Source organism: Anopheles stephensi, chromosome 2 (genome assembly GCF_013141755.1).
Source record: "Anopheles stephensi strain Indian chromosome 2, UCI_ANSTEP_V1.0, whole genome shotgun sequence".
NCBI lineage: Eukaryota > Metazoa > Arthropoda > Insecta > Diptera > Culicidae > Anopheles > Anopheles stephensi.
This window is the reverse complement of record NC_050202.1, coordinates 41,525,462-41,552,048: the sequence shown is the minus strand read 5'-3', so window position 1 is coordinate 41,552,048 and position 26,587 is coordinate 41,525,462. Positions and strand designations below refer to the sequence as shown.

The 26,587-nt window shown below is 39.8% G+C and overlaps 1 protein-coding gene across 3 annotated transcripts in view; it reads left to right on the top strand.

The window, feature by feature from the left end:
• The window catches only part of LOC118506342 (dopamine D2-like receptor), a 169,166-nt gene that overhangs the window by 121,375 nt on the left and 21,204 nt on the right, over nt 1-26,587 (top strand). The window contains exons 5-9 of one of the 3 annotated variants that reach the window (XM_036043326.1): nt 8,032-8,284; nt 13,743-13,963; nt 23,090-23,176; nt 24,021-24,224; nt 24,330-24,464. In XM_036043326.1, the coding sequence (XP_035899219.1) occupies nt 8,032-8,284; nt 13,743-13,963; nt 23,090-23,176; nt 24,021-24,224; nt 24,330-24,464 (900 nt within the window). Of the gene's footprint in view, nt 1-8,031; nt 8,285-13,742; nt 13,964-23,089; nt 23,177-23,993; nt 24,225-24,329; nt 24,465-26,587 lie in introns of all 3 variants that reach the window. The other 2 variants (XM_036043325.1, XM_036043327.1) reach the window with 2 other exon arrangements.

Sequence of the window (26,587 nt, the reverse complement as noted above, 5' to 3'; positions counted from 1 at the left end):
GGTGCAAATAAAGGTATGCAAATGGTGTCATAAAGCAGGGTGGGCCACTGCAGCAGTGGCGCTATGCGTTGCGCTCACCAGCGTTGACGGTGTTTCTGCTGGCGAGGAACTAACAAACCAAAACAACGGCAGCAGAAGAAAAAAAGCTCTGCTAACGAAAAATAAACAACTACAAACATCACCATCTGTGAGCAAAGGTCAGCGGTGTGAATGCTTTCCAGCATGCCAACGGCTGCTGGTATTCATCTGCCAGAGGCGACACATAAACCAAGTTGGATCACTCGCAGGCACGAGTGTAGCACATTGAAGGGGTTTTATTGTACTTTCATGTTTTTTGCTTTGCTGCAGTAAAAAATTTCCATTAATTTGCGTCCAGATGACTGCTCAACGCAATTCGCTATCATGTTGTGTTCTGTTCGTAGAAACTGATGCACTGGGTAGTTACAGCGCGCGTGTGTGTGTGTGAGGATGCAATAATACTTACATTTGAACAGCATCAAATTAGCGTGTAAGGCAATTGGTTTAGATGGACAGTTTTGTTGCGAATCGTTGTCATTCGTTCGTCATGTGGTGTCACATATCGAGCATAAGTGCAGGCTTGTTAAAAACCATAAAATACATAATGTTCGATTAATGCTTTTCTTATGGAAAATCAGGATATAAGTTCACAAGTAATAAAAATGCTTTTATCGATTGTTCAATACGTGATCAATTATTAAAAATTAAATTGGTTCAGTAATTGTGTCTTGTATTATTAAACTTCCATTGACATAATACAGATGAAAGAGTGTGCGTTAAACGTCCTAAAGCTGCAATCACATTAAATAACTTTAAATAACAGCGATAACTTGCCTTGTTTTTGATAGAAGAATCTGCTGTTCAGCATTATTCTTATATCGTTGAGACATCCTGAATGATTATTTCTTACAAAACGCAGTTGCAAACTCGTTAAATGATATTTGAAAGCACAATAATCAACGGACAAATTTGATGAATAGATTAGCTTTTGTGCTAGTGAATGGATTTTTTTTAAAGTTGTTCAATCTCCATCGCCATTGTAACGGAACCGTTAAATCACTCCTCCATAAATTTTGTCTTTGATAAGAAAAGGTATGGAAACCTAGGGTATGAAAACCTTTTTTTTTTTTCTTCGATGCAATTGTTCGTCAACGTACAACCCGGAAACCAATCATGGAAATTCTTAAAAATGTCATACAAATTCAATCCTACAATTGCAGGTATAATAATTGAGGTATAATCCGAATGAGCACGCAGCACGCAAGTTCATCTGTCAAATCCCATACAAATCCTGTGCGACTAGTCGCATGCGACCGAGCGATGACACCAGCCTAAAATACTAAATTTCAAAATTAAAAATTATAGCAGAAGTTTAGAAGTTATTCTTACCCTTTTATACTTATACACTCAAACTATGTTTATCAAAGAAGTTGTAGATATCGAATTCGAAATTAAAAATCCCTAGAAATTTTTAATCCTTTTCTTTGGCACTACAACCCCAGAAGGTTTTGATGTACCATTCTGATTTTCCTTGACTTACAGGGTTTCCGAGAAGAACTAACGATGTGCGAGCCATTTCTGGGCAAAGGCTAGGTTGAAGTAAACAACTGCCAGGTAGAACTGGCGATCTGTTGCCCTTTCTGGACTATGGCCAAGTTGAACTAGACACAGGCTAGGTTGAAGTGGACGATGGCCAGGTTGAACTGAAATGTCAAATTTGAAACGATTGCTGAAGCGTTCGCAAACGGTTGAGGTAACGCTTAATTTTAAAAAAGTATTTAAAAAATGACCGGTAAAAACCATATTATTTGTAATAATTTGTTTAAAGGATATTAATAGAAGAGAACGCTTCAATTGCAACGCAGCTCGTATGTAATTATAAAATTATTATTTAATGAGCTTTGAGCTTTAGAATTAGCAATGGCTTGCTTCAAGATATTATATTTTTTGAACTCGCCTAAATTTAGCGTATATTGCTCAATTACACTGCACTTGGAAAGCAAAAATAACATTACAAAAAAAATATTTTTGAGCATTTAAACATGCTCAAAGAGCTGTAAACAATAATTTTATAATTACATACGAGCTACGTTGCAATTGAAGCGTTCTCTTCAATTAATATCCTTTAAACAAATTTATTACAAATAATATGGTTTTACCGGTCATTTTTTAAATATTTTTTAAAATCAAGCGTTACCCCAACCGTTTGCGAACGCTTCAGCAATTGTTTCAAATTTGACATTTCAGTTCAACCTGGCCATCGTCCACTTCAACCTAGCCTGTGTCTAGTTCAAATTGGCCATAGTCCAGAAAGGGCAACAGATCGCCAGTTCTACCTGGCAGTTGTTTACTTCAACCTAGCCTTTGCCCAGAAATGGCTCGCACATCGTTAGTTCTTCTCGGAAACCCTGTAATGTTACCCCGGCTAGTCAAGCACTGCGTTCGGAGAAATGGTATGGATGGGATTTTAAAAAACTTAACTGGCTTGTAAAGGCAGTCATTTTACCCTACCCGATACACATCTTCCTGCGCACTTTTTGTAGTGCCAATTTTTCCAGCGTCAAACATTTACCTGCCCATAACCCCAAACACTAAAATGGTTGTAGTTGCCTCTAACACACGACCGATAAGAACGGTTGAATTAATGCTGCACTACACTCCACAAGTCACAGAACAAATGTACGGTTCACTGACCACAAAATTGTTTTGCAACAAGCACAACATCCCCAACGAAGTGCCATCGAAAGCATCACTTTGTTTGTTTAACAAATGTGAAAAACATGCCATAAAGCCAAAATGGCAATTGCATACAGCAAAAGAAAAAAAAAACCTTTCACAATCCACTCGACAGGAGGCAGGTTGTAGTTAAAATAAAAATGCATTCCGTACCTTCGCATCGCATTCGTGGTTATGTTTGCTGGTTTGTTACAGACACGGGCAGATCACAAGCCCGTGACACTGCCCATAAAATACTCCCCTTCGAGTGGAAATGGGGAAACATAAAGATCGAAATAATATTTTTTCCGCCCGGGGTTTTTCGTTCATAGCTTGAGGAGGTCGAGTCGAGATAAATCGGGCTAATTGAAATAATTCCCCCCGGTTCATGGCTCGTGCAGACCGGGCCCGAAACTCAACCCCTCGATGGATTCAGGAAAATGTCACAACTTGTCAAAGCTATTGCTACAATGCTGCATAATCCTGCACTCCACTCGGCCACGTTGTCACTTCCATTGCTCCATGTACGTCACTGCCGCGATTGTCACAGTTAAAAATGCCACAAAAAAGGGCGTTACAGTGATTCGAGTGCTTGCAGCCCAACCAGCGACGAGATGGGATGCAGCTGTGCCACGGGAGGATTCGCTCGTAAAAGTTACAGATTATGCTGATTTTGAAACAAAATCGTGCTACACGAGCAAACTAAGGATGCACGTGGCAGCAACAGCAACAGCGAGAGCGTGTCCTATTTGTAGATAAATTTTGTTGCATTTTTATCTCCACCGTGGTTGGTTGCATGCATTTATTTGTTTGCTTCGTGTTTCGTTTTTTCGGACCGAATCTATCTCCTTTCGCATTCGCTTGGAATTTATTTTAGTCGTAGAAGCAACAGCAACACTGAAACTTTGAGCAGAGGCTGTCAGATGCAAAACATAAACGCGTTCCCTACCACCACCATGTCCATGCTTCTGGCGAGTACCGAAACTCGCGAGAGAACAGATGGAAATGAACTTTTAAATTAAGCTTGCCAACACAGCCACCCATTGTTTATGTCCCTTTCCTGCAGTTGTAGCACTGCAGGCCTTAAAGCGTTGCATCCAACTTCGTCCAGCCAGCATGCACACGGCACGGGGCATCTGGCTGGGGGTGTTTTTTGTAGTGTCGTTGTTGAATATGATGTGTTTACTTTTACGGAAGAATCACGTTTTCCTAGTTTTATTCTCTGTTCTGCGCATATTAAAAGGGGACTAGCAATAGTCTATCTGCAACTATCGTTCAAAAGAACGATACAATTTTTGATGACGTTAAGAAGATCCGGTGATCGTATAGATAGGACAAAGAATTTGATTTTGGCTTATCGATGCTAGTGTGTTGTTGGTACTGTCTGGTGACAAAAGCGACATCGGAAAGCCAGTATTGACTGGACAATTTTTTCTGAAGAAGTTGAACAATGTTCATTTTTATACCATTAACTTTAACTGCAGATGGTAATGATGTGAAAAAGAAACAATGTACAGTTCTTCACCAAGGGCAATCCTTGATTGCGGAAAATACTGATGTACACTATGATATTTGTACAAGAGTGGTTCTTGGCTGACTTGGAAGCGAGCAAGGCCCATTATTGCAAAAAAAGTCCGAAAAGAAGCGATTTTCTGAGCCGAGTTCTAGGCGATTAGCAAATACCTAATTATGTTTGTAGCGTGCAATATTTCTTCACACAATAAGCGATACATAAACTGGTCAGTTGCTAAAATAAGGTTATTATGAACTGATGTAGACGCACTATTTGATTGTTAATCAGAGTCGCATTTTTTCTGACGTATCCTGTAGAGTGTTGAGCAAACACTCAAAACATTCGAAGCGTATGAAAACAGGAATAAAATAATTTCTTACAATTATGGCCTACATCCTATGAATGAATTGTTATGATTCAATATATTATACGTTAAACTCTATGCATATTGCATAACGAGTTCATTATTTACTGAGCTGGACTGACCTGACTGACTGACTAAGGCAGGTCCTATGCTAGGAAAATAAATCGTAGAATGTGAAAAGAGGAAAATTATGTTACAAATAGAGCACAATACACATTGACTTGAAGCTATTTCCTACAGAAGAAAAGCTCCAAACCAACTATAAAACTCAAAAGCGCACAGAAACGTGTAATGTGAGAAAATCTGCATAAAGAATGCAGATATTAGTTGGAGGAACGCTTACATAATGCTACATTATGCTTGGGAATAACAAAACAAAACCGGAACATCATCTCAGAAGCATATTTTTTATATATGATTGATGTCTACAGTCTTCTGATATGATGGATACATCAGCATTGAAGCCTATTTTTTGCAAAACAGTTGATAATCTCATATCAACCAAAGATTGCATGGGAGTGGAGCGTGATTGTATGTTTAACTGATTTATGTATTTTTACAGCAACTATTTATTAACATATTTAAAATAATTTCGCATTTGCTTAACAATTGACATACTATGCTGTTATCGAACAATATTAAAAATACAATTTGGCACCTTTAAACGGTTGATCCGATTGCATCCCATATGAATTTCTTTGATCAAATTAAAACGTTAAACCTGTGCTCAGTAGACCTGACACACGCACCTTATCAAATAACTGAATTCAAAAACTAAACGGCAAATACCCTTTTTTTGTCCGATATATACTATCTTCATCAAGTTTTCACGCAGTTCCTTCCATGATGCCAAAATTGACGGATCCTGGACCTGCAGACCAGGCCAGCTAAATAAATCAATCGGTCAACTTGATTAAAAACCCACCGACCCCGAGCACGGAACCTCTGCCGGTCCCGTCCCAGCGATACCTACCAGTATAGTCTGTGCGTGTTTTGTTGCTTCTCTCTGCAAGGAATTACAACTTTTCCGGCAGGTGATTGATGACTGCGTATACACGGCAGCTTAACAAAGCACCCCTTCGGAGAGCCCGGATCGAACACCTTGCATGAAAATGTGGCTTGAATGAATGAGTGGCTTCACACAAAAAAATACACACTCGAAGGATCACGATCCGTTCACCTTTCGAGCCGATAGTGTCTGTGGCATGGTGACAAACAAACCGAACTTCCCACACAAATCCGTTCCGAAAGGCGCTGGAAGGCATCGGGTGCCGTTGGATGCACCACAATTTTACGGAAGCCTAGCGGTTGTGAGCAATTTTCAAAAACCACTCTGAAGCCGGCTTTCAACGAAAACCGATTCCTCCTTGAGTCGGGGACAGACTGGGCGATGAAACAGAGCGCCCACCTGAACACTTCCAAAGCCGGCCTACACATTTCGGCCACAGTGTCTAGTGTTTGCCGATCGCTTTTGAGGGAACGTATCATACGACCTGGCGTTGGCTCGAGTCGTTGTCTTTTATCCAGGAAAAAGGATTATACCTCTGCTTATGCTAATCTGTAGGACCGTAGGACCCAAAAGTGCGTCCGTAGCTTCTTTGCCTTCCACTTTAGGCAGCGGTTTCACAGCCATTCGTTGATAATGTCTGGAGAAAATAGAATTCCAATCATCATTGTATCGCAAGCATCCGGGTGCTCGAAGGCTTCGTCGCTTTCGAAGCCAATTTGTCAACCGTTCGAGCTCGTACCGCAGAGCACACAACTGCGGCAAAGTGTGGGTTCACCTTCATCGAATCATGAGCAAATATTGAGAATGTACATGCTTCATTCCGTTTCATCATTCATGGGCATTGTGTCTGAAGGAAATAGAATGACACTCCCATTCTCGGAGGAATATGGCTGCGAACCGATGCTGGCCCATCGCCAGCGGGAAACATCTTTTGTTTATCTATGGTCAGACGGTCGATATAATGGGTTTCGTAGTTATAGAACTGCCTAAAGCCAGCCTCACGTGGCACAATTGGTGAACAATATTTCATTTCGATAACCATGATGCACGATTTCTGTGGAATGTGGCAATCAATATTGGGTGTTTGAAGATGTGTAACCGTACTTTTACAACAAACCGAGCCATCTGACAGCGTTGATGCGTTGATCAGCACAAGACCGGGCGAAACAACATAATGTTACACGTGTGGCGTATTAGAGCGGTAGGACAGTTTCATCTTTCCCGAGCGATTGTGAGGTAAATTGAATGAAATGAATTCAATTATTGAAATAGAACCTGCCCCAGATCGATGATGAGAAATTGCACAGGGAGTTCTGTGGAACGTTGCAGATGACGCGATACGGGTCTGTGCTGGATATTCTTTAGAGTTTTGTTCCTATAAAAAATATTGGAATTACAATTGTTCCGACAGGTATTTATAATTTTCCAAGAAATACGGTTCATTGATGAAGGCAAATTTACATTGAGAATTTCACGCACAAAACGTTTCTTTGTACAGCTCGCGCAGGATCCCCGGAAACCCGATAGAGTACGATTTGTGGCCACATTCCAAGGAAAAGCATTATAAATTCCTTTAAAGTACTGAGCATATTTGCGTTTGGGCAACGGATAATTCAGTGCAGGTAGAAAATTCGTAATGCGAGTTTTATGGCTCTCAACTAGTACTGGTTTTGCAACTAGTTTGATGATTAACAAAACCATCTGATTCGTTACTCATCCTTTGAAATACGTGCATCAGGAGGAGTACAATGTTCACAGTTTAGAGCTGTACTAGGTTCTCTGTTGTTTGATTCCTCGAATATACAGTGCATCCGTGTCTATTCAGACTAAGTGAGTGCTACTAGCCAGAAATAGAACAGCAACTCAAATGTTGATGATAGATAAGGCTAGACGTTTTAAAAAGATATCTGTTTAGCCCCACAAGCCAATTCCATCCATTTTTTTAATTATAAGCTCATGACCCTTTTTCTTAGTATTATAGATGGATGATACTGTTCCATATTGAAAGTGCCAGGAACTTTCTTCATGGACACTGACGTCCTTAAAGTGGCTCGATTCTGATCAGACGTAAAAGGGTTTATGATTCGGAACAGATAATCATCTGCAATAACTTTAAAGCAATTTGGATGTATGTAGCAATGTATTTTTTTAATTAAGCCAAATTATTTTGAGTGCTCGGTCTATTGGATGATGTAGTGGCATTAAACAGCTCATGGAGAGAATCATAACTAGCAATGGTTTTTCGGCACTCTTTACAAAGGGGTTTCATTCAACCATTTTTGAGAGAAGCGGTTTTAAAAAGTATCAAAGCGCTTTCAGTAGCTCTATACTTCGAATTAATCCTCCGAATGTCCTGCATCTAGTGTCACAATTATTAACACGGTGAATCTATCTTTTCTCTGCTCATTCCAGATACATCGCGGTAACACAACCAATCAAGTACGCGAAGCATAAAAACAGCCGCCGGGTGTGTCTGACGATCCTGCTCGTGTGGGCAATATCGGCCGCGATCGGATCACCGATAGTGCTGGGACTGAACAACACGCAGGACCGATCGCCCGACCTCTGCGTGTTCTACAATACCGATTTTATAGTGTACTCGTCCCTAACTAGCTTTTATATCCCGTGTATCATAATGGTCTTTTTATACTGGAATATTTTTAAGGTAAGCGCTCGTTCAGCTTTTCATTTCCGTTGATGTACATTTCCAATTAGCAGTGATTTTATCTTCACCTCGCCATCAACCATCAGATTGCGGCTTAATTTATAATCGGTTTAACGGGTTTATTCATCGCCTCCGGTGGTACGAACCATGGTGATTCCGCTGGCGCTGTTGTTGTTTTATAGCTCTATTGACTTTGTCATTTCTCAAGCAAAAAACACACACACACACACACACACACACAAACAAATCCTCCCGGGCGTCCGCCCCCTGCACTGTTGAGCGGTCCGGAAAAATAGCGCAAAGAATGAAATTTCCAACAAACAAATAACTCTCAGAAGAATAAACCGGAAAAAGTCGCGACGCATACAAACACTCCATTTTCTGGTCTGCGATCTGCGGCTAGGATGTTCAGAGCCCCTTCAGCCGCGCAGATAGCGCAAATGTGAAAATAACGGCAAACACAATTGACAGAGATAAACCGCAGCACCGAACAGACGGTAGACGTGTTTATTTGTTGGCAATTTTTCGTTTGACTTTTTACTCACGTTTATCCCGATGGCTGGTTGTTTTTCCACAGCCGTTCGGGGTTTTTCGCTGTTTTGCTCCCTTTCCGTGGAGCTGTGAGTCACGGTGTGTTGCTGCTAGCAAATAGATAGAGCAATGGAGCACTGCTATCGAGCATTAAACATAGCCAAAGTGAATGCTGGAAGCAACATGCTGCCGGCATGCTAGCACAAACAAATGAACTTTCCGTCAGCAATATGACAGCCCAACACCCGGCCCAACTTTCCCCGAGCGCCTGCTTGTGCGACCGACCAGGCCGGGTGACTATCCCGCTACTATTATGCGCCGGTGTAAAACAGCTGGCAGGGATAAAAAGCGGCAAAAAATAGTCAAGAAAAAAACAGTGCCACAAACACACATACAAATCATACATCATTTAGTCTCGAATGCTGGTGGAACATTCACCAAGGCACCGGCACCAACAAAACTTCTCACCGGCGAACGTCGAGCGGAAATGGAAATTCACGGCAAAATGTTACCGACAGCAGAAGCTGGCTGCTTTTGCTTCATTCGCGGTAATATGATTGCGCATGGACATGAGCAAAAAGCATCGTGAAAAGCATCTTGGCGGGCAGATCGTTATTGGTGCTGAGTGAAAGCAAAACTGTGAGGATAAAAAATGAATTCCGAAGAGCTGTTTGTCATAATTTATAAATCACAAGCACTGGCACCAGCTCAGCAAGGGCTGTATTCCTCGTGTGCCATTTGTATGCGTCAGGGTAGCAAAAAATAATATTTTGAAAATATAACGAAAACATCCGGCATGATTCAGAGATTTTATTTTATTCAGCCGTACACGGCTTGTCCTGGATGGTCGGAAGACTTTGTGGCAGGACAAGCCGTGTACCGCTGAATACTGGGTCGATATTGTTACTATTTATTGGCTTGGTTTTCTAAGCAAATGGAAAATAATATTTTGATCATTGCATATGGTGCATAAAAATGCTCGTCTGAAAATAAGAACTTTGGCAGTTCTGGTGAATAGAAGATAAATTTGATTTTTGATGTGTAGATTCCACGAATTTTATATCACCAAAAAATGGGTTAAGTTTTAATGAATGTTCGGATATATCTCACATTGTTCTATTGCCATGTTCTTCCGCTTATTTCGCAATACCATGATTGTACTATTTCAATTTTTTCCTAATAATTCCAGAGTGCTTCCCTTACGAATGACTCAATTAAGCTCAAACAACTAAAAGGCAGTTTAGTTATTTGCTATTGCCTATTGCTAACTATTGATAGTTAATGCCTTGGGACTGACCGGTTTAAGAGACGACAGAAGCGCCGGTCTTCACACGACAGCACCGCAGTTGAAATCTGCTACGAACCGTTACCTCGTTGTGATGATTTACTTTTCATCTACGTGTCATCAATATGTCTAGAAAGTCCTTAAGACCTAGGAGGCCATTGGGCCAAGAAGAAAATGCCTTGTTGTTTTTGCGTTTTCGGATGCTTTTGAGCACGACTTTATTTTGGATCAATTATCAACAATTGAAAACTACTTCTTCATTTTACAAGTCACAAAAGCTTTTGCTAGCAGTCAGAAAGTGCCTTATTTTTTCCAACTTCTTTACTGAGAGAGCGAATTAAAAATCTAGACTTGAGGAAGACCCCTGAGAATAGTGTGTCTGAGTATGTCTTTTGCTTCTTCTTTGACCTAACGACCTCTTGGGTCATGCCTGCCATTTCTGGCTCACTAGACTTAATGATCCCACGTAATTGGATAGTCAGTCCTGACTACGGGAGAACGGTCCGGATGGGATTTGAACCCCGATCCTGCCATATGAAGTCCGACGCCGTTGTCACCTCACGACCTTATTATATGTTATATGAAAAAACGGTCGCCATGTTATACGCGGGATCGGTCAGTCTTTTGCGCACTAGTGACGCAAATGCGATTTGAGTACTTACATGGTTCATTCGGATTTCGACGAAAGCGACGAACAACAACTTGCTGACCGAACCAATTCTTCCCTTTATCGACTGTCGAGGCAATCGTGAAGATTCTAGATGAGAATCTTCCTTACTGGATTGTTGGAGACATCAAGGCCTTACCTTTGGTAGGGGGACACTCGAAGTTCATCGGCATTGAGTCGGCCAGGCGACTCTAGACATTCAGAGGGAACATCCCTTACTGGCTCGTTGGAGTCTTTGAGGCCTTACCTTGGGTAGGAGGATTCCCAAAGCTCTTGAAATGAATCAAGTCTTAACCCAGAACCAACTCTCCCTGGTTGGGGAAGACAGCTTTATTTATACCAAAAATTTCTTTGTTTATAGTTAGTTTATTCACCTTAAATTAGGTTAAAACTTTTTTACGTGATTGAGTAACTTCTTGGTTGACGGCAAGAGCATAGGGCTTCGTTGTAAACAAAAGAATCAAGTTACTTATGGAATTTTCCGTAGGGGTAGTTTTGGTTTGAGTCGTTTCCGTTTGTCTATCGGTTAACCTGCTGATATGAAATTATCATTCATTGGTTTGCTTGTTTCGGGGCAATCGAACGCGGTGCGATCTGCATAAAATGTGTCGTTATTATTATGTCTGTTTTGTTCTATTTGTTTGCGATGGTTCGGAGTGGATAAAGTTTTACGCTTAGTTGCTGACCACTGTCTACACCGTGCGGTGTTTGGTGCATTGGTTGGTTTGGTTGAGGTTTGATTGGTTTGAGTTTAGACAGTTTTTGCATAATGTTGTGGTGTGATTGACCGTTCCTTCGTACGTGTTTATGAAATGTATGTTTTTCGTAAGGTGTATTTCAGATGTATAGCGAGGATGCTACAACCGGATCACCCCAATAGTCGCCTGTCTGACTATGAAGTCCCTTAAATAAGTGGGTCTTTTGGTATACAAAACTCATTAGAAAAAGACGCCTTTTCAACTACGCGATCTCTTGGTAGTCAAAGTTGCTATAACGAAGAGGTTTCTTCCATTTTGATTGTCTATAAATTATATTCTAAGATACATGATTAGATTCTATGATTAGACCTATAGTGACCGCTTATTCTTCTTTTTTGGCTTAACGACCACTAAGGTCATGCCTGCCATTCCTGGCTTACTAGACTTTTAGATGCCGCATAATTGGAGAGTCAGTCCTCACTATGGCATCGTTCATTGCTAAACCCGTCATTACTTAAAGATAAAACTCATGATGCGCACCAATCCTTCAAGCATTTAGTACATCATGATCAGAAGTTTCTGAATGCTTATTTGTAGTTAGTCTTAAAGCTAACTCCAACCAGAACAGATTATAGACAAAAAGATGCTAAAGCAACAAATTACCAATCCACAAGTTGCAAACTCCTAGCTCTATTGTCTATTTATCAAACAACTATCTGTCTTTATCAAATTAATGTGGTTTACAGGGCTTTTCCGCCGTTTCATGGTTTTGCGGGCAGCTAAATAATTTCTTCTCAAACAACATTCACTAGCGATCTAGCAGTATACAGCGCGGAAGATAGTTTATGAATAATGAAATTTCAATTTAACCGACTTAACAATACTGTAGCATATGCAGAAACAGGTCCGTATGAATGTGTCGGTTCGGAGTAGAAAGGAATCGCAGGAAGGAAGAAGGTTTAACCCGATGTCAAGCTACCGATTCAGAAAACCTTGGCAAAGCATGCCGGCGCTCAGTCTTCCTAGTCACGCCCGTCTGTTGCATTGTCTGCGAGTGGCTCATGATTTAGCCGTTCGTTTCGGTGTACGCTATTTATGCCACAAACTTTGCCCGTCGACGGCGTGCCGGATTGAGTGTGGAGATGACTTGCGAACCAACATCCGGATGGCAATCGGGTTCCGTGTTACAGCCGCTCAGGAACGGAACAGGAAATGGCGTGGTGGCGGAATGTGTGTTAGTGCAGGCCGGAAGGTAGTTAAACATGTCAAACACGACAAATAGAACTTGCTAGCGCGCTTGTTGCTTTAACGAGCGGTAATGGCTTCGCTGGAAGAATTTCATTATCGCGTGCATTTGTTTTACGCTATGGTGGCAGCTCCAGCAGTAGCAGCAGCAGCATCATGTCGCTGAAGGATAAGTGCTAGATTTCATCATCGTGAAAGTTAGCACACCATATCCTCGGTGGAAGTGGTAGCATATTGGTAGAACTTTTAATGCCAAAACTACAACTTACTTGTGTTCAGGTGTATCCGGTACAACATTACTGCCGAGCAAAACTTATCCCGATCGTCGAAGTAGGATACTCGTACATGTGCGTCTCAACGACATATGAAAAAAGTTCCTTGTTCTAGACTGCATTTCTAGACACGATTGTAATTGTTATAGATAACATGAGACATGCGAAGTAAGTTCATTGACAAGGAAGTTTGAATGAGAATTATATTTGGTGTAAATCACTGCTAATAAGTTGCATTTTAATACGCATTGGACGACTACACACGAGATTTAACTTAAAGATTTGATAAATATCTTAAAAAAGGGAAAACATTTATAGTTTTATCACAAGCGCCAAACTTCAAAAAATATATTCATTATATTAAATATTTGAGTGTTTTTTTAAGCTCCAATGCTTCCACCGAAGCCTCTATCCATGAATCTTTGTTCTAGGAACCAGAAATATTTTATAGAAAAACTAGCTACTACAACAAAATCAACAAGTGTTAGTTAAAAAATAATATGCGTAAAACGATACTTGAACTTTGAAATTGAACTGCTGAAGATACCGGAATAGGTGCGTTCTTCGATAAGCTCTCAACATAACCCTCCTTTTTCGAGGAACTGTCCCAACGTGACCCTCTGTCAAAACTGACTGGCTGTCGCTCAAAGTTGCTGATTTTCCAAAAATAAAATATATTCCCGAAAAAAGTACACAAACACATCCCGGTTTGTGTTTGGATAAACGGTTTTTATTTGATTCTTTAATTGCCCCGTTTCAGGCATTGCGAACGCGAGCGAAAAAGCAACGAGCCGCCCGGAAGCCGCACCTCTCGGAGATCACTGCCGGGGGCAGCATCATCGAGAACATTGCTCAAACAAAGCGCCTAGCGGAAACGCAACTAGACGGCAGCACGCGAAGCGGCTCCAAGATCCTTCCGGACGAGGAGCGGCCCACCAACACGGCTTCCGGTTCGAACGAGGAAGACGACGAGAATGCCGGGTAAGTGTAGCAGTACCGGCTACCGGCGAAAGCACCATCCAATTCTGGTGTTTCACTCCGCTTTTTGTGTGTGTGTGTGTGTTATGCTTATGTGAGTGTGTTGTTTGACATTTATATTTGACGTAGCAGATCATAAATTTGAAACTATCGCACCCTCGTCCGACAGTGTTGATTTGTGTTCTATGTATTCGCCTACGTTTGCCTACAGTGAAGCTTTGATGCATTGAGTTGTTGCGCTTCCAGCCCGTTCGTGTACATGCGTTTTGATAAATCTTTGTTCCATTCAGTAACCGTTAGCTTGCTGGCTGTTGCATGCATAAAAAGCAGTCAGTGAATTTCGTGTTCTGGTGTTCATGTTCTATACACTTCAATTCAGTTTCGGTGTCCTTTGGGTGAAGAAAAAACTTCTGGAGCTTGTTAAATCAATAATTTTGTGGGTTTGAATGTTTTGCTTGAAACTTAATACTTATTTTATTTTTTTGAGTAAGTTTTTGAAAGTCAAATAAATGGAAATACTACGTTATTATCCTTGAACACAGCTCTACTTCAACATTAACGGTTTATTTAATCACTTCAGTGTTTCTCAACTAAGTAAACTTTGGTTTACTCTGGCATACCAAGACGGTTTATATTTTAAAGAATTTTAGAGAAGTAAATCTTTCATTTGCTGTGGTGCTACTCACAAATTTTTATTTAAGCAAGGAAATCTATGATTGTATTTGATTTCCAAATATTGATTTGCTGGTCAGCACATTTCACGCATGTTGTGCTAATATAAATGTTTTAAATCAGTTAGGGGAATATGCAGTATAATGCAATACTGCAAGTCTGTTGTGGAACCTTGCAATCAAGGGAGATTGTCTAATCCTGTTAAAATATAAAATGCAAAGAGATTTGATTTATTATTTACTTTACCTTCTATATCCATTTTAAAAGTCAAAATACGAAAATTTGTCAGGAATGTTGTTTCGTGTCTTGTTGTTATCGTTTCATGTTGTTATCTCCGAGGCAATAACGGCGCCGGTCTTCACACGGCAGGAACGTGGTTCAAATCCTATCAGGACCGCGTCCCCGTAAGCAGGGCTGACTACTTTGCTACGGGTAAAATCAAGTCATAGAAAGTCAGAAATGGCAGGGCGAGACCTCTAGAGGTTGCAGTGGCAAGGAAGAAAGAAGAAAAGAAGACGTTGTTTCATTTCTTCTTCTTCTTCTTCTTTGGCACTACAACCTCGAGAGGTCTCGGCCTGCCATTTCTGGCTTTCTGTGACTTAATTTTACCCGTAGAAAAGTAGTCAGCCCTGCGTACGGGGAGGCGGTCTGGATGGGATTTGAACCCCGGCCCTGCCGTGTGAAGACCGGCGCCGTTGTCGCCTCGGCCCAATGTTGTTTCATTTACCACTTCCTTAATCCACAGAAAAATCCATAATTGCATTGAATGAACCTCTACTGAATGCCAAATTTCATTAAATGATTGCAAAGTTTGACAGTGAATTTTCAAAATGCCACTTATCATTTCAACCCTCACTTATCACGCGAGTTAAAACTTTTCTTTCTGAATAGATAGAAAGAGTCTTTTACAGTTCGGTGTCTTGAAATTAACTATTTTATTGAATTCAGCCGATTCCGTTATCGGCCCATAAACGGCCCAGCAGCGATCGCCGCATCAGCATAACTCGTCGCGTTGGATACAACACGACACTCCCAATGCTGATTTAGCGATTACCGACGCTCGTTGCTAACTCGCCCCCCCTCAGATGTGAACGTCCACGATTCACTGTGTTTGTTTAGGAAATGTGACGTAGTCGGGTGTCTGATTTGGTGACGAATTATGTACTGTGACTACCGTTTGCGTGTTTTTGCACCTCTTTGTAAACCAGTAAAGCAATGCTACTCCCAGTATAATGAGAGGAAAGATGATACCTCCGAAAATGTTTATCGTTGGCCAGGTTATTTGAAAAGAGTTGTTTTGTAAGCGAATGTGCTCCAATTCTTTACGTGTCTCGATGTGCAGATTATGTAAATCTTCCAGACTTATGTTCGAAATTTCCAGCTGTCTTTTAATAAACACTCCGTCGAGTGGATATAAGTTCAACGTTCCAACTAGATCGGTGAGTTTGGATGAGTATCTCACGTCGTTTATGTAAATATCGCATGTGTTGAAGCTTATTACGAACGATCCCTGAAGTGTTCTGTTGCTTATACCACAGTTGGAGACGAGTGTAAATTTCTCTACAGAGTTAATCAATATGGCGTGATTATTAATCTGTAATATTTCAGTTTTGGCTGGACTCTTCGTAAAGTTACATTCTGCTTCTCGACCTTCCATTAATCTTGGAATGCAATCTGATTCATCCAACTCTATTTCATTGATTTTATAGATTTTCGGGGTTAGAGTGCTAACACGGTATCTGATTGCTTCGTGAGTTATGAATCTGTCATACTGGAGGTGAATCTTGCCGTCGTGGTACAGGATTGGATAAATTTTTATCTTACGGAACGTTCTTGGGTCGAGTTTGGGTGTTTTTATGAGCAGCATTATTTCTTGGCGGTTGGTGGCGATAGAGGCGTCGGCGTAGGAAAGCGCTTCTAGAGTTGTGTCGAACGGAATGTTTTCTGCTGCCAGGTTTTTTTCCAAACAATTGATTTCATATTTTGACAATATTTTTTCGTTTAAAATATTCGCTTTCGTCATAACTATACTATCAACTATTTCCTGCAGTGTGTCTATCATCTTTTTTAGGTGGAGATAAATATTGATGGAATGAATTTCTAATGATTCTGATCTGAATTGAGTTATTACGTTACGAGTTTTTTCTGTTATTTCTTTAATCTGGTTGTTAATATTCCTATTGATTGTAACTTGTGCATTATTGTCATCGATGAGATTATTAATTGTTTTGTTAATAACACGAAGATCGTTTGCATCTGGTGTTCCTGCAATAAACTTCCAAATTGTTCCTATGGAATCCCAACGTTTGAATCTTTTAGTGGGAAGCATTCTTTTCAATATGGTATTCAGTTCTTCGAATTGGTTTTGGATAATACTGGAAAATTGATTATTGCTCATTTTTTCGAAATCGTCCTTAATTGCTTGAATATAACCCTTATACGCAGTTAAATTGTAATGGTGTATGTAAATATGGCTATCTATCCTTATTCTTGCCCAACCTTCGTCCATTGCAACTATAGGTTGGTTGTCTACCTTCAGAATAGAGATCCTCGGCTCAGCTAGGGTACATACTACAAATAGAAAACTGTAAGAAGAGAACAATGATGTTAGAATGACGGTATTGTTAGCTATCTTATTTTTATATCGTTTTTATGAATTTTTCGTGAATCATTTGTGTTTATAGTGCTTTTGTTTACTTTGTTAATCTTGATTTTCTTGTATCTCGGCTTGTGTTTTAATCTGGCTCTGGTTTTTTCATAAACTGTCATATCCTCTTTTATATTTATTTCCTTTTTTCTCTTATTGTAATATGAAATATCTTTCTCCTGTTTCTTTGTTAAATTTTTGTAAACATTTTCACAAATATCTGATGAACGGACAGACGGTAAAATTATCTCATAAGGAGTATATTTAGTAGTCGAATGAATGGATGAATTATATTTGTGAAGTGAAAGCTCGATTAGATCAGAAATAGTTAAATTGTTGTTCTCAAATTTCGTTATTCGATAAATTTCTAATATGGTAGAATGGAACCTTTCTATTACTCCATTCATTTCACTTCGACCTGTAGCTGTTAAATATATTTGGATTTGGTGAGTTTTATAAAAATCTATTAGATCTTGTGTACCAAAAGATTTTTCGCCGTCCATTACTAATATTTTAGGAGGATGGTATTTTGTAATTATTTCTTTAACTGCCGGAACAATATCTAAGGCGGCTCGCGATTGAATTTCTTTAATTTGAGCGAATTTTGAAAATTTATCGATGTAAGTTAAAAAATAATGTTTTTCGAGAAACATTATATCAATGTGTGCAATTTGGAAAGGGTGTACGGGGATTGGAGTTTGTTGTTGAGGATACCGGATAGGGTTTCGGTCATATTTGTTTTCATTGCAGATACAGCAATTGGAAACAATTTTTTTTATCTTGGCTAGCAGCTTTGGAAAATAGTATTTACGTAAAATTTGCGACTTATTTTCCTGGGCTCCACGATGTGCCCTATTGTGCTCTGCCGTGATTATTTCTCGTTGTTGATCTTCGTCTGTAATGTCTTCCAGAAGATTTTGAGTAAATCGAATCTTAAGGAGCTTCTGACTTCCAAAATACTTCCTATAAACCTCTTGAAATTTTCCCATTATGTCTTCACTCGTGAAAAGTCCGTTTACTTTTGATATTGTGAAATGATCCTTTAGAATCTGTAAAAGAGATGATTCGGTTATTATTTCGGAGTAAATTGTTGTACGTTTAAAATTTTGGAATGGATATTCAATTACTGTGTTTGGTTTCCCTTTTTTCAACACGATCTGGTTGTGAAAAGCATTAAGTGGTGCTTCTGTAGAGATAATGTAAAAATCGTCACTAGTTTGTGATGAATGTTGCGTACCAGTCATAGAGAAAACTATTCTGCTGAGGGCATCTGCTACAACATTGCCTTTGCCTGGTTTATACAAAATCTCGTGGTCATGCTCCTCTAAATATGCTTTCCAACGTTTTAATTTTGCGTTAGTATTTTTTTGGGAGAGGGCAAAAGTAAGTGGTTGATGATCAGTTAATATTTTGAGTTTAGCTCCATACAAATAATTGCGGAAAGTTTGTAGTGACCAGAAAATTGCAAGCATTTCTTTCTCAGGGGTGGAATATTTCTCTTCAGTTTTAGATAGTGTTCTTGATGCGAAGTGAATTGGTTTATCTTTGCCTAATTCACCTTGAGAAAGAACGGATCCAATTGCATAATCTGAAGCATCGGTTGTCAAAATAAATGGTTTGTTAAAATCTGGATAGATGAGAATATCGCTCGATGATAGTATTTGCTTCATTTTATTGAAACATTCGATTTCTTGTTGATTTAATGTAATTTTCTTTTTGGATGTGTCAGATCCCTTTCCCCTTAAAATGTTTGTCAAAGGTTTAGCAATTTTGGCAAAGTCTTTGACAAATCGTCGATAGTAGCCCATTAATCCTAGGAAGGCACGCAAATCTTTAATGGTTTTGGGCACAGGGTATTTATTTATAACTTCTATTTTTTTATGGTTGGGTTTTATTCCCTCTGTGCAAATAATGAAACCAAGAAATTCAACTTCTTGGCGAAGGAATTCTGATTTGTCTAATTGAATTTTTAGTCCTGCATTATTTAATGTTGTCAAAATTGTGTCCAAATTTTTCAAATGATTTTCTAAATCATCGCCAAAAACTATTACGTCGTCTATATAAACGTAACATATTTTTCCAATAAAATTTCGAAGTACATCATCGATAGCCCTTTGAAATATAGCCGGTGCGTTTTTTAAACCAAACGGCATCCTAGTAAATTCGTATTTACCGTTATTAATAGCAAAAGCCGTTTTTTCAATATCTGATGCTTTCATCTTAATTTGATGGAATCCCGAAGCTAAATCTAAAGTCGAGAAATATTTTTTTCCTTTTAATTGGTCTATCACATAATTTATCTCGGGCATTGGATATTTTTCGGAGATGGTTTTAGCATTTAACATTCGATAATCGATAACCATTCTAAATTTCTTTTGTCCTGATGCATCCGGTTTTTTTGGCACAATCCATACCGGTGAAGTCCAAGCTGAGCGAGACGGTCTGATTATTCCATCCGCTAATAGCTTGTCAACTTGCTTATTTACTTCGTCAGCATATGCTGCAGGATATGGATACACTCTTTGATGGATAGGTGTATCGTCTGAAGTGTGTATTGCACATTCCACTTTGGTTGTACATGTTAGTTTACTGTCTGGTTTGTAAAATGCATCTCTGTTTTTATCTAAAACCTGGTTTAGTTTTTCTAGCTCTAATTTGGATAGATGAGATGTTCGGATCAAATTGTGGGATGACCGATTATGTGGAGAATAGTATGAGATTGGGATGACGAATCTTTTAGAGTTTCTACTCAATGTGATTTGGTCATTTTCTAGATCAATTTTAGCTTTCAATGTTTTCAACATGCTATTTCCAATGATTCCATAAAAAAAATTGTGAAATTTGTGTAACAAAAAGCGATCTTCAAAATCAATTTTGGGATGGAAAAAATTTATATTAATTGCACTAGTAGGAGCAAATGTACTATTTGCACAACTTATTTGACCTACTGAAAATTCGTACGGTTTACTGATTTCATATGCACGTGCCAATTGTGGATGTATTAAATTAATATTAGCACCTGTGTCTATTAAAAACGGAAAGTTTCCAATGGTAGTTTTAAGATAAATAAAAGGAAGGCTGGGAACTACCAACTCATCTTCCACTCTAAAAAATGGTTCTGACCATCGCGACTTGATCCCTCCAACGGATCATGCTCGTGTTGCAAATTTATGTTTTGTAATTTGTCAACAAGATTGTTTTGCTCTGTGAGCTCAAATTCATTTATTGTTTGTCCGTGACAATACCTTGCGTCGTTGGCATTTTTATTCATTTGATGAGCATATAATGGGTGAGCTTGCCTCTTTACCCACGCTTCTTGACTTGATGGTGGTCTTGGTCTTTTTTCGCCATATGTGGGTCTGTTACCATAGTCAATATGACGTGAATTTATACTTCTATCTACCTCCATTGGCTCGGGCTGTTGCCTCTGTGGGGTATATTGCTGATTAGGCAGGTAATGGGAATTGTATCGTGGAGCTGGACGAGGCGCTGCTCTAGGAGGGGGTACTGGTTGATAAACAATTTTTCTGGGTGCTACCCTAGGGGGTTGAGGCTCGAAGCCTAAATCTCTTGGCTTGGGAATATTAAGAGAATTTTGATTTCCATATTGATTTTTAAAAGGTGCTGATCGAACGTCCATATTAAAGTAATCAATGCAAAATTGATATGCTTTGCTAAGGGTCTTCGGGTCAGCAGTTTTTAATAAAGTGGATAATGGTTTTTCTAAACCTCTAATAAACGAATCCAAAGCTTTCTCTCTGAAATAGTTTATGTGGACATTTGCATGCAGAGAGTACTTACTGTCAGTTTGAACTTGTGCTATTATAGCGGCTAACAATTGGTTAACCCTGCTATAATATCCGGCGAGGCTTTCCGAATTACCCTTACGAATACACGTCAATTCATAATCCAGGGTCTTCACGTCACGCTTATCTTTATAGTAAAGCATTAGGATAGATTTTATCTGATGCCAACTACATGTTGCATTATTTGCATTTAACACATCGGAAGCTTCTCCACGGACTTTCCTTCTGATTGTTCGTTCGATCAGATGGAACTGCACAGAGTCGTCAGGAAGATCTCTATACATGATAAAAACATCTTCCACATCCGAAATCCAATTCATCAACTCATTTGGGTTTCCATCAAAAATAGGAACATCCCTCAAAAAGTCAGGGGTTTTTCCCATCTCCACGAAAGATCGTAGAACCATTTCAGTGTTGGGATTGGTCATTTTTGTGTTTTAAATGCTCACTTCACTTAACACTTGTCACGATCACGATTCACCACTAACAAATTACAGCAGAAGCTATTTAATTAAACACCAAAATTTCACTGATTTCGGATTTTTTAGGTTTTTACTTACAGTATGGTTGAGTTAATTTCCATGGGCATCTGACTTCTTTTTCTTCGGGGGAAAATTGGGCAGCTACAGCAAGATGTTCCTTTTTATCCTTCTGATGACTGGGGGCTCGCTGGCAGCAATCGGGAATTAACCACGGTGTCCCAAAGTTCGCTTCGTTATTATGATGGCTCCTTCAACCACGAGATTAGCCACAATTTTTAAATGGCTAACTTTATAGGATTTTTTTTAACTTATACACTTCCCGCTGATTTTTTTGTCAGGTCCCTATTCGGGCGCCAGTTAAAACTTTTCTTTCTGAATAGATAGAAAGAGTCTTTTACAGTTCGGTGTCTTGAAATTAACTATTTTATTGAATTCAGCCGATTCCGTTATCGGCCCATAAACGGCCCAGCAGCGATCGCCGCATCAGCATAACTCGTCGCGTTGGATACAACACGACACTCCCAATGCTGATTTAGCGATTACCGACGCTCGTTGCTAACTCGCGTCCATCCATCAGCGCAAAGGTCAATGTTTCGCGCAACCGCGTTCAAGGTTGACTACAAACTGCTGTAAGGCAATCTTACCTTTGACGGCTGCTGGATAATTCTTTAAAAATTACTAATAGATTTATTGCAGATCATCTAACCCTGATCTGTAGAAATTTCACTTGGATAGTTAGTGGAAGCCATTAGGTTGAGAAACACCGAAATTGCATGAGGTAAATGTATGATTTAAACCAAACTGACTCATTGTTGAAAAAGATCATTCCTTCGAAAATGAAAAAAATGATTCAAAAATATTTATTGGATATTGCAATGGTCCTTTACGGCTATCCCAAATGGGTTTTTTGGTTTTAGAAATGAGTCGTAAAAACTTTTTAAATGTTACCCTTTCATTTGTACTCGATTGTTCTAAACTAATAAATGTGTGTAAATAACATGTATTTAAACATTACGTTTGCTAATTTTAAGCTACCTTTTTCGATGAGCATTTACTTTTAGACGACATAGTTTCTTTTCGAAAACTTCTTGTGCAATCTACATAACCAATAGTCTTCCGTTTAACGTTTCAACAACTCTTTTATTTTTAAACATAATTTCCGTTTCTTCTGCTAGCAATTTCAATACTTCGTTCATTTGCCTGTGTTCTGTCTGTCTGCCTGCCTGCCTGTCTGACTGCGAATGATGATTCTTTCCAACACTTTTTCTCTCTCTCTGCCTGAGCTCGTAGCGATCCTGCTTTTGTGCTCGACTGTGCTTGAACCACGCGGGCCCGTTCTCGTGATTCCGTTCGAGGCACGGATGCTTCTTTAGTGCTTTGATTAATCATCCACCGTGTGAATGCCCGCAACACGGCCTTTGCATGGCATGGAACAACTGCGTTTCGAAGCGATCGCTTCAACTGCTCTGTCTCTCCCCCCGCCAGGATGATAACCCATTTCTCGTTTTTGGTCGCTTCACAGGTCCCCTGACATTGACGACTGTCATGTGATTGTGAACGATAAATCAACTGAATTTATGTTGGCGACCGTCGTGGAGGAGGCGGGAAAGTATGTGCCATTATTTTTCCTGTTTTTCCTTTTTGCTTCAGTTTTTCCTCTTTTGTTCCGTTTGCTTCGTCTACTTTTTCTGCGTTTTTAAAGCGTTGATTTGAATGCGCTTCGGTGTTCCGCATTTTCCGAACATTGATTTGCGGTTTTTCGAGCATCCTTGCAAATATTTTTACAACACAACACCAAACTCAACCGTCAATCTTTTAAAACCACAATTAAAATAATGAATTATTAGTGAACGTAGTTTCTCTAAACGTTTAACGTCTCTTATTCACTTTCTTGTTAATCGTGTATTAAGTAAGTTCCACGCTCAAACCATTATGTGCTTATTAAGGAGTGTAGTTAATATTCGATGCACATTTCACAGATGTGATCGTAAAGGTAGTATTTGTGGCCTCTAATAGCTCACCAAAACGATACTGTTCATTGCTGTAATTTTGCTGAGGGATGGGAATAAATGTGTACAATTGCTTTTTGGTATATTTCCAAGCATCTGAACGTTTCCAAATAAAATATGAATCCTTCATCGGCTAATACGTTTCAAATAAAAAAAAAACAGCAAAATATGGCATCAAAATCCAATTCAGTAGAAAAACTCAATTGCACACCATCAAGTGTGAGGTCTCGTCCCATCCCACCAATATGTCAACCCCAACGCACCTTGTGTACGTCGTTGATGTGTGCTGGTCAGTGTTTTAACTCGCCAAACCGGGGAAAGAGAGCAGTATTTTTCACCTCGATGTACGGGAAATGTGTGACAAGCGCCCGTCAAATCAACATCAACACTAATCACACCAAATCGGTTTATCATTAGCAAAAGCTTCTCGACGTCTACTTTTAGCGTGGTGGCACAGATCGCGACAACGCAACAGGTACCGTCCGACCCGAACGGGAACCATGACTCGGGCTATGCTCCATCCAGCATCGCCGATGCCCTGGCAGTGAATGCAACCCCACCGGAAAGCCTCAACGTGACCGCCACGGTGATTGTAAATAAAAGTGCAACCCTCCGGAGTCGGAACGGTTCGCCGAGGAAGGAAGCAAGGTAAGCCGCGAACAGGCGAGCCGTGATTTGGTAAAGCCCGCCGACGAAGGGTCCAGCAACCAGCAACTTATGTCCATTATACAAATGTATCCTTTGTCGTTCCAGTGTTACCTTAAAACCCCTATCGTTAGTTAGATGCGGAGTTCAACAGGCCCTGTCACTCAATCGGAACGATTCCACCCTATCAACGAACTCTCGGGACAGTTCCAGGAAGGACAAAAAGAATACCCAGGCATCCAGGTGAGTTACATGGATGAATTTTGGTTACCGCTTTAGATTCAGAAAAGAAACATTATCTGCAAAATAAACTCGGTGAAAAAGGTTAGAATGATACCAAAGATCAAATGAAAAATGAGGGGAATCTACAATTAAACTGAGTTTAACCAAATGGATAAAAAGACATACTAATATACTTTTGCGGATGCTTTAGGTCAGTTTTGCTTACCGAGAATAAAGTACCAAGAAAATCCCATATTTATACAGTCAGTTGGTATGGTTACTTAATTTCATATCATGTGCAGAAGTATTGCCTGGCTTGCTTTGACACTTCAACCTCTAGATTTTACCCGAAGCAGGATAGTTAGACCTGCGTACGGGGAGGCGATCTGGGTGGGATTTGAACCTCGGTCCTGCGTCAGTCGGTCGGTTTCCAATGCCAAAGACCACTCATTCTATGCATTCAACAAACTTTGACACAACTTGTACGATGAATGTTTGTTTTTTTTTTATACTTATATTTTTTTGAAGAACATTCGCAAAACAAAATGCTTCCCTAGAAGATGATGCTCCGTCATATGTAATTGTAATTGAATCACCACACACGGAAGCATTCACATCAATCAGCATGATACGTAATGCGAGAATTACCATTTCATTAACGCCTTTCGAATGGATTTAATTTAAAACCAGTTAAAAGTCTCCCCATAAAACAACTCGGCATGCATCACTTACTCATTCTGTTCAATCTTTTCGAAGCCACGGTTGACAACCGAAAGTTGGAAGGCTCAGGTAATTACTGTAATTGATTGATGGCAGCAAATTGACGTCCAAGCCGCAGCGCTGGCTCTACGGACAGTTGATAGAGTTTTTTGCCGTTCAGTTTATTTCATGTGCTGAAAGCAATTTAGTAACTGGGGTTTTTTAACGCTTACCAAATGTTTTACCCTCAAATGTGCCAGCTTTGCAAGTTATGGAAATGTATAAAAATTAATAAAACTGATGCCGCAGCAAGTAATTTCTTTTATTATGCCACAAATCATGATCGTACATTCTCTTCCAAAGCTTAAGTGCGAAAAAAACCTGCCTTCGAGTGCAGTTTTTAGAATTTAGCGTTTTTTGTTTCCTTCAAAGCTGATTTGTTTGCACTGACATGAATGAAAATGGCAAAAAATGACTCGCTTGAATAAATTACGACCCGTCGCTCAAAAAAGTTCACACGTTGAAAGAGTTCCGCGTCCACACTGCACACTTTCACCGCTTACCGTTGTGTGGCCAAGAAACCTCTAAATCCTTTCACTAATCCGCGGACCCTTTTCGAGAGTACGTCGGTTGTGGTGCATACGGTAGCAACGATGCCTGGTGGAAAATGCTCGGGACGAAGGCACACTGAACCCGCTTTTAATGGGCATAAGAAATTTACTGTTATTGCCATGGGGACACTTTCACCTTCCGCAATGGGATGATTCGTTACGGGTTTCCTTGCTACCGTGCCCAGAATGCATACGTACCGCGAGGTGAACTTCGCCACGCTGCCGCTAATAAAAATCATAATGAAAATTTTGTTAAATTTCCGCCAAATTTATCTCTGAAGTGATGAAAATTCCATGATTTGTTGCCACAGCTACTCCAGCTTTCCTCTGGTCGCGAGATTGACGACTTCGGGCCCTAACAGTTCGTGGTACCTTTTTCAAAAGAAAAGCTCACCGAAAGATGGATAATCTCCCTTTTGCTGTTTGTGGGCGCAGTTTTAAGTATTTTTTGTGTTTTTTTCCCCTTCGGGAGGCTATCACGCATTACGAGTTTCTTGAACGACGTCTTCGCAACACTTATGTGCGCGGCCGGAACACAAATCGTGTTGGCCTCATAAAGCCGCGCTGCTACGGACTGTGTTTCAATTTTAACACCGTTGAAAAGCCAGTAAAGGCGCTGCGGTTATTTGCATAACGCGAATACCAGCGTAAACTCAACGTATAAAAAAAACAAAGAAACCATATAACATTTGGTTGGAGCTAACCTATAAAGCTGTACGCGTCACTTGCTGTGAAATTTAGTACAAACCGTCACAGAAAAGGTTTAATCGAATGTTCTAAAAACGCATCCCTAGAACATAATCCTTTGATGACTGTCGGACTGGATGGAGTAAA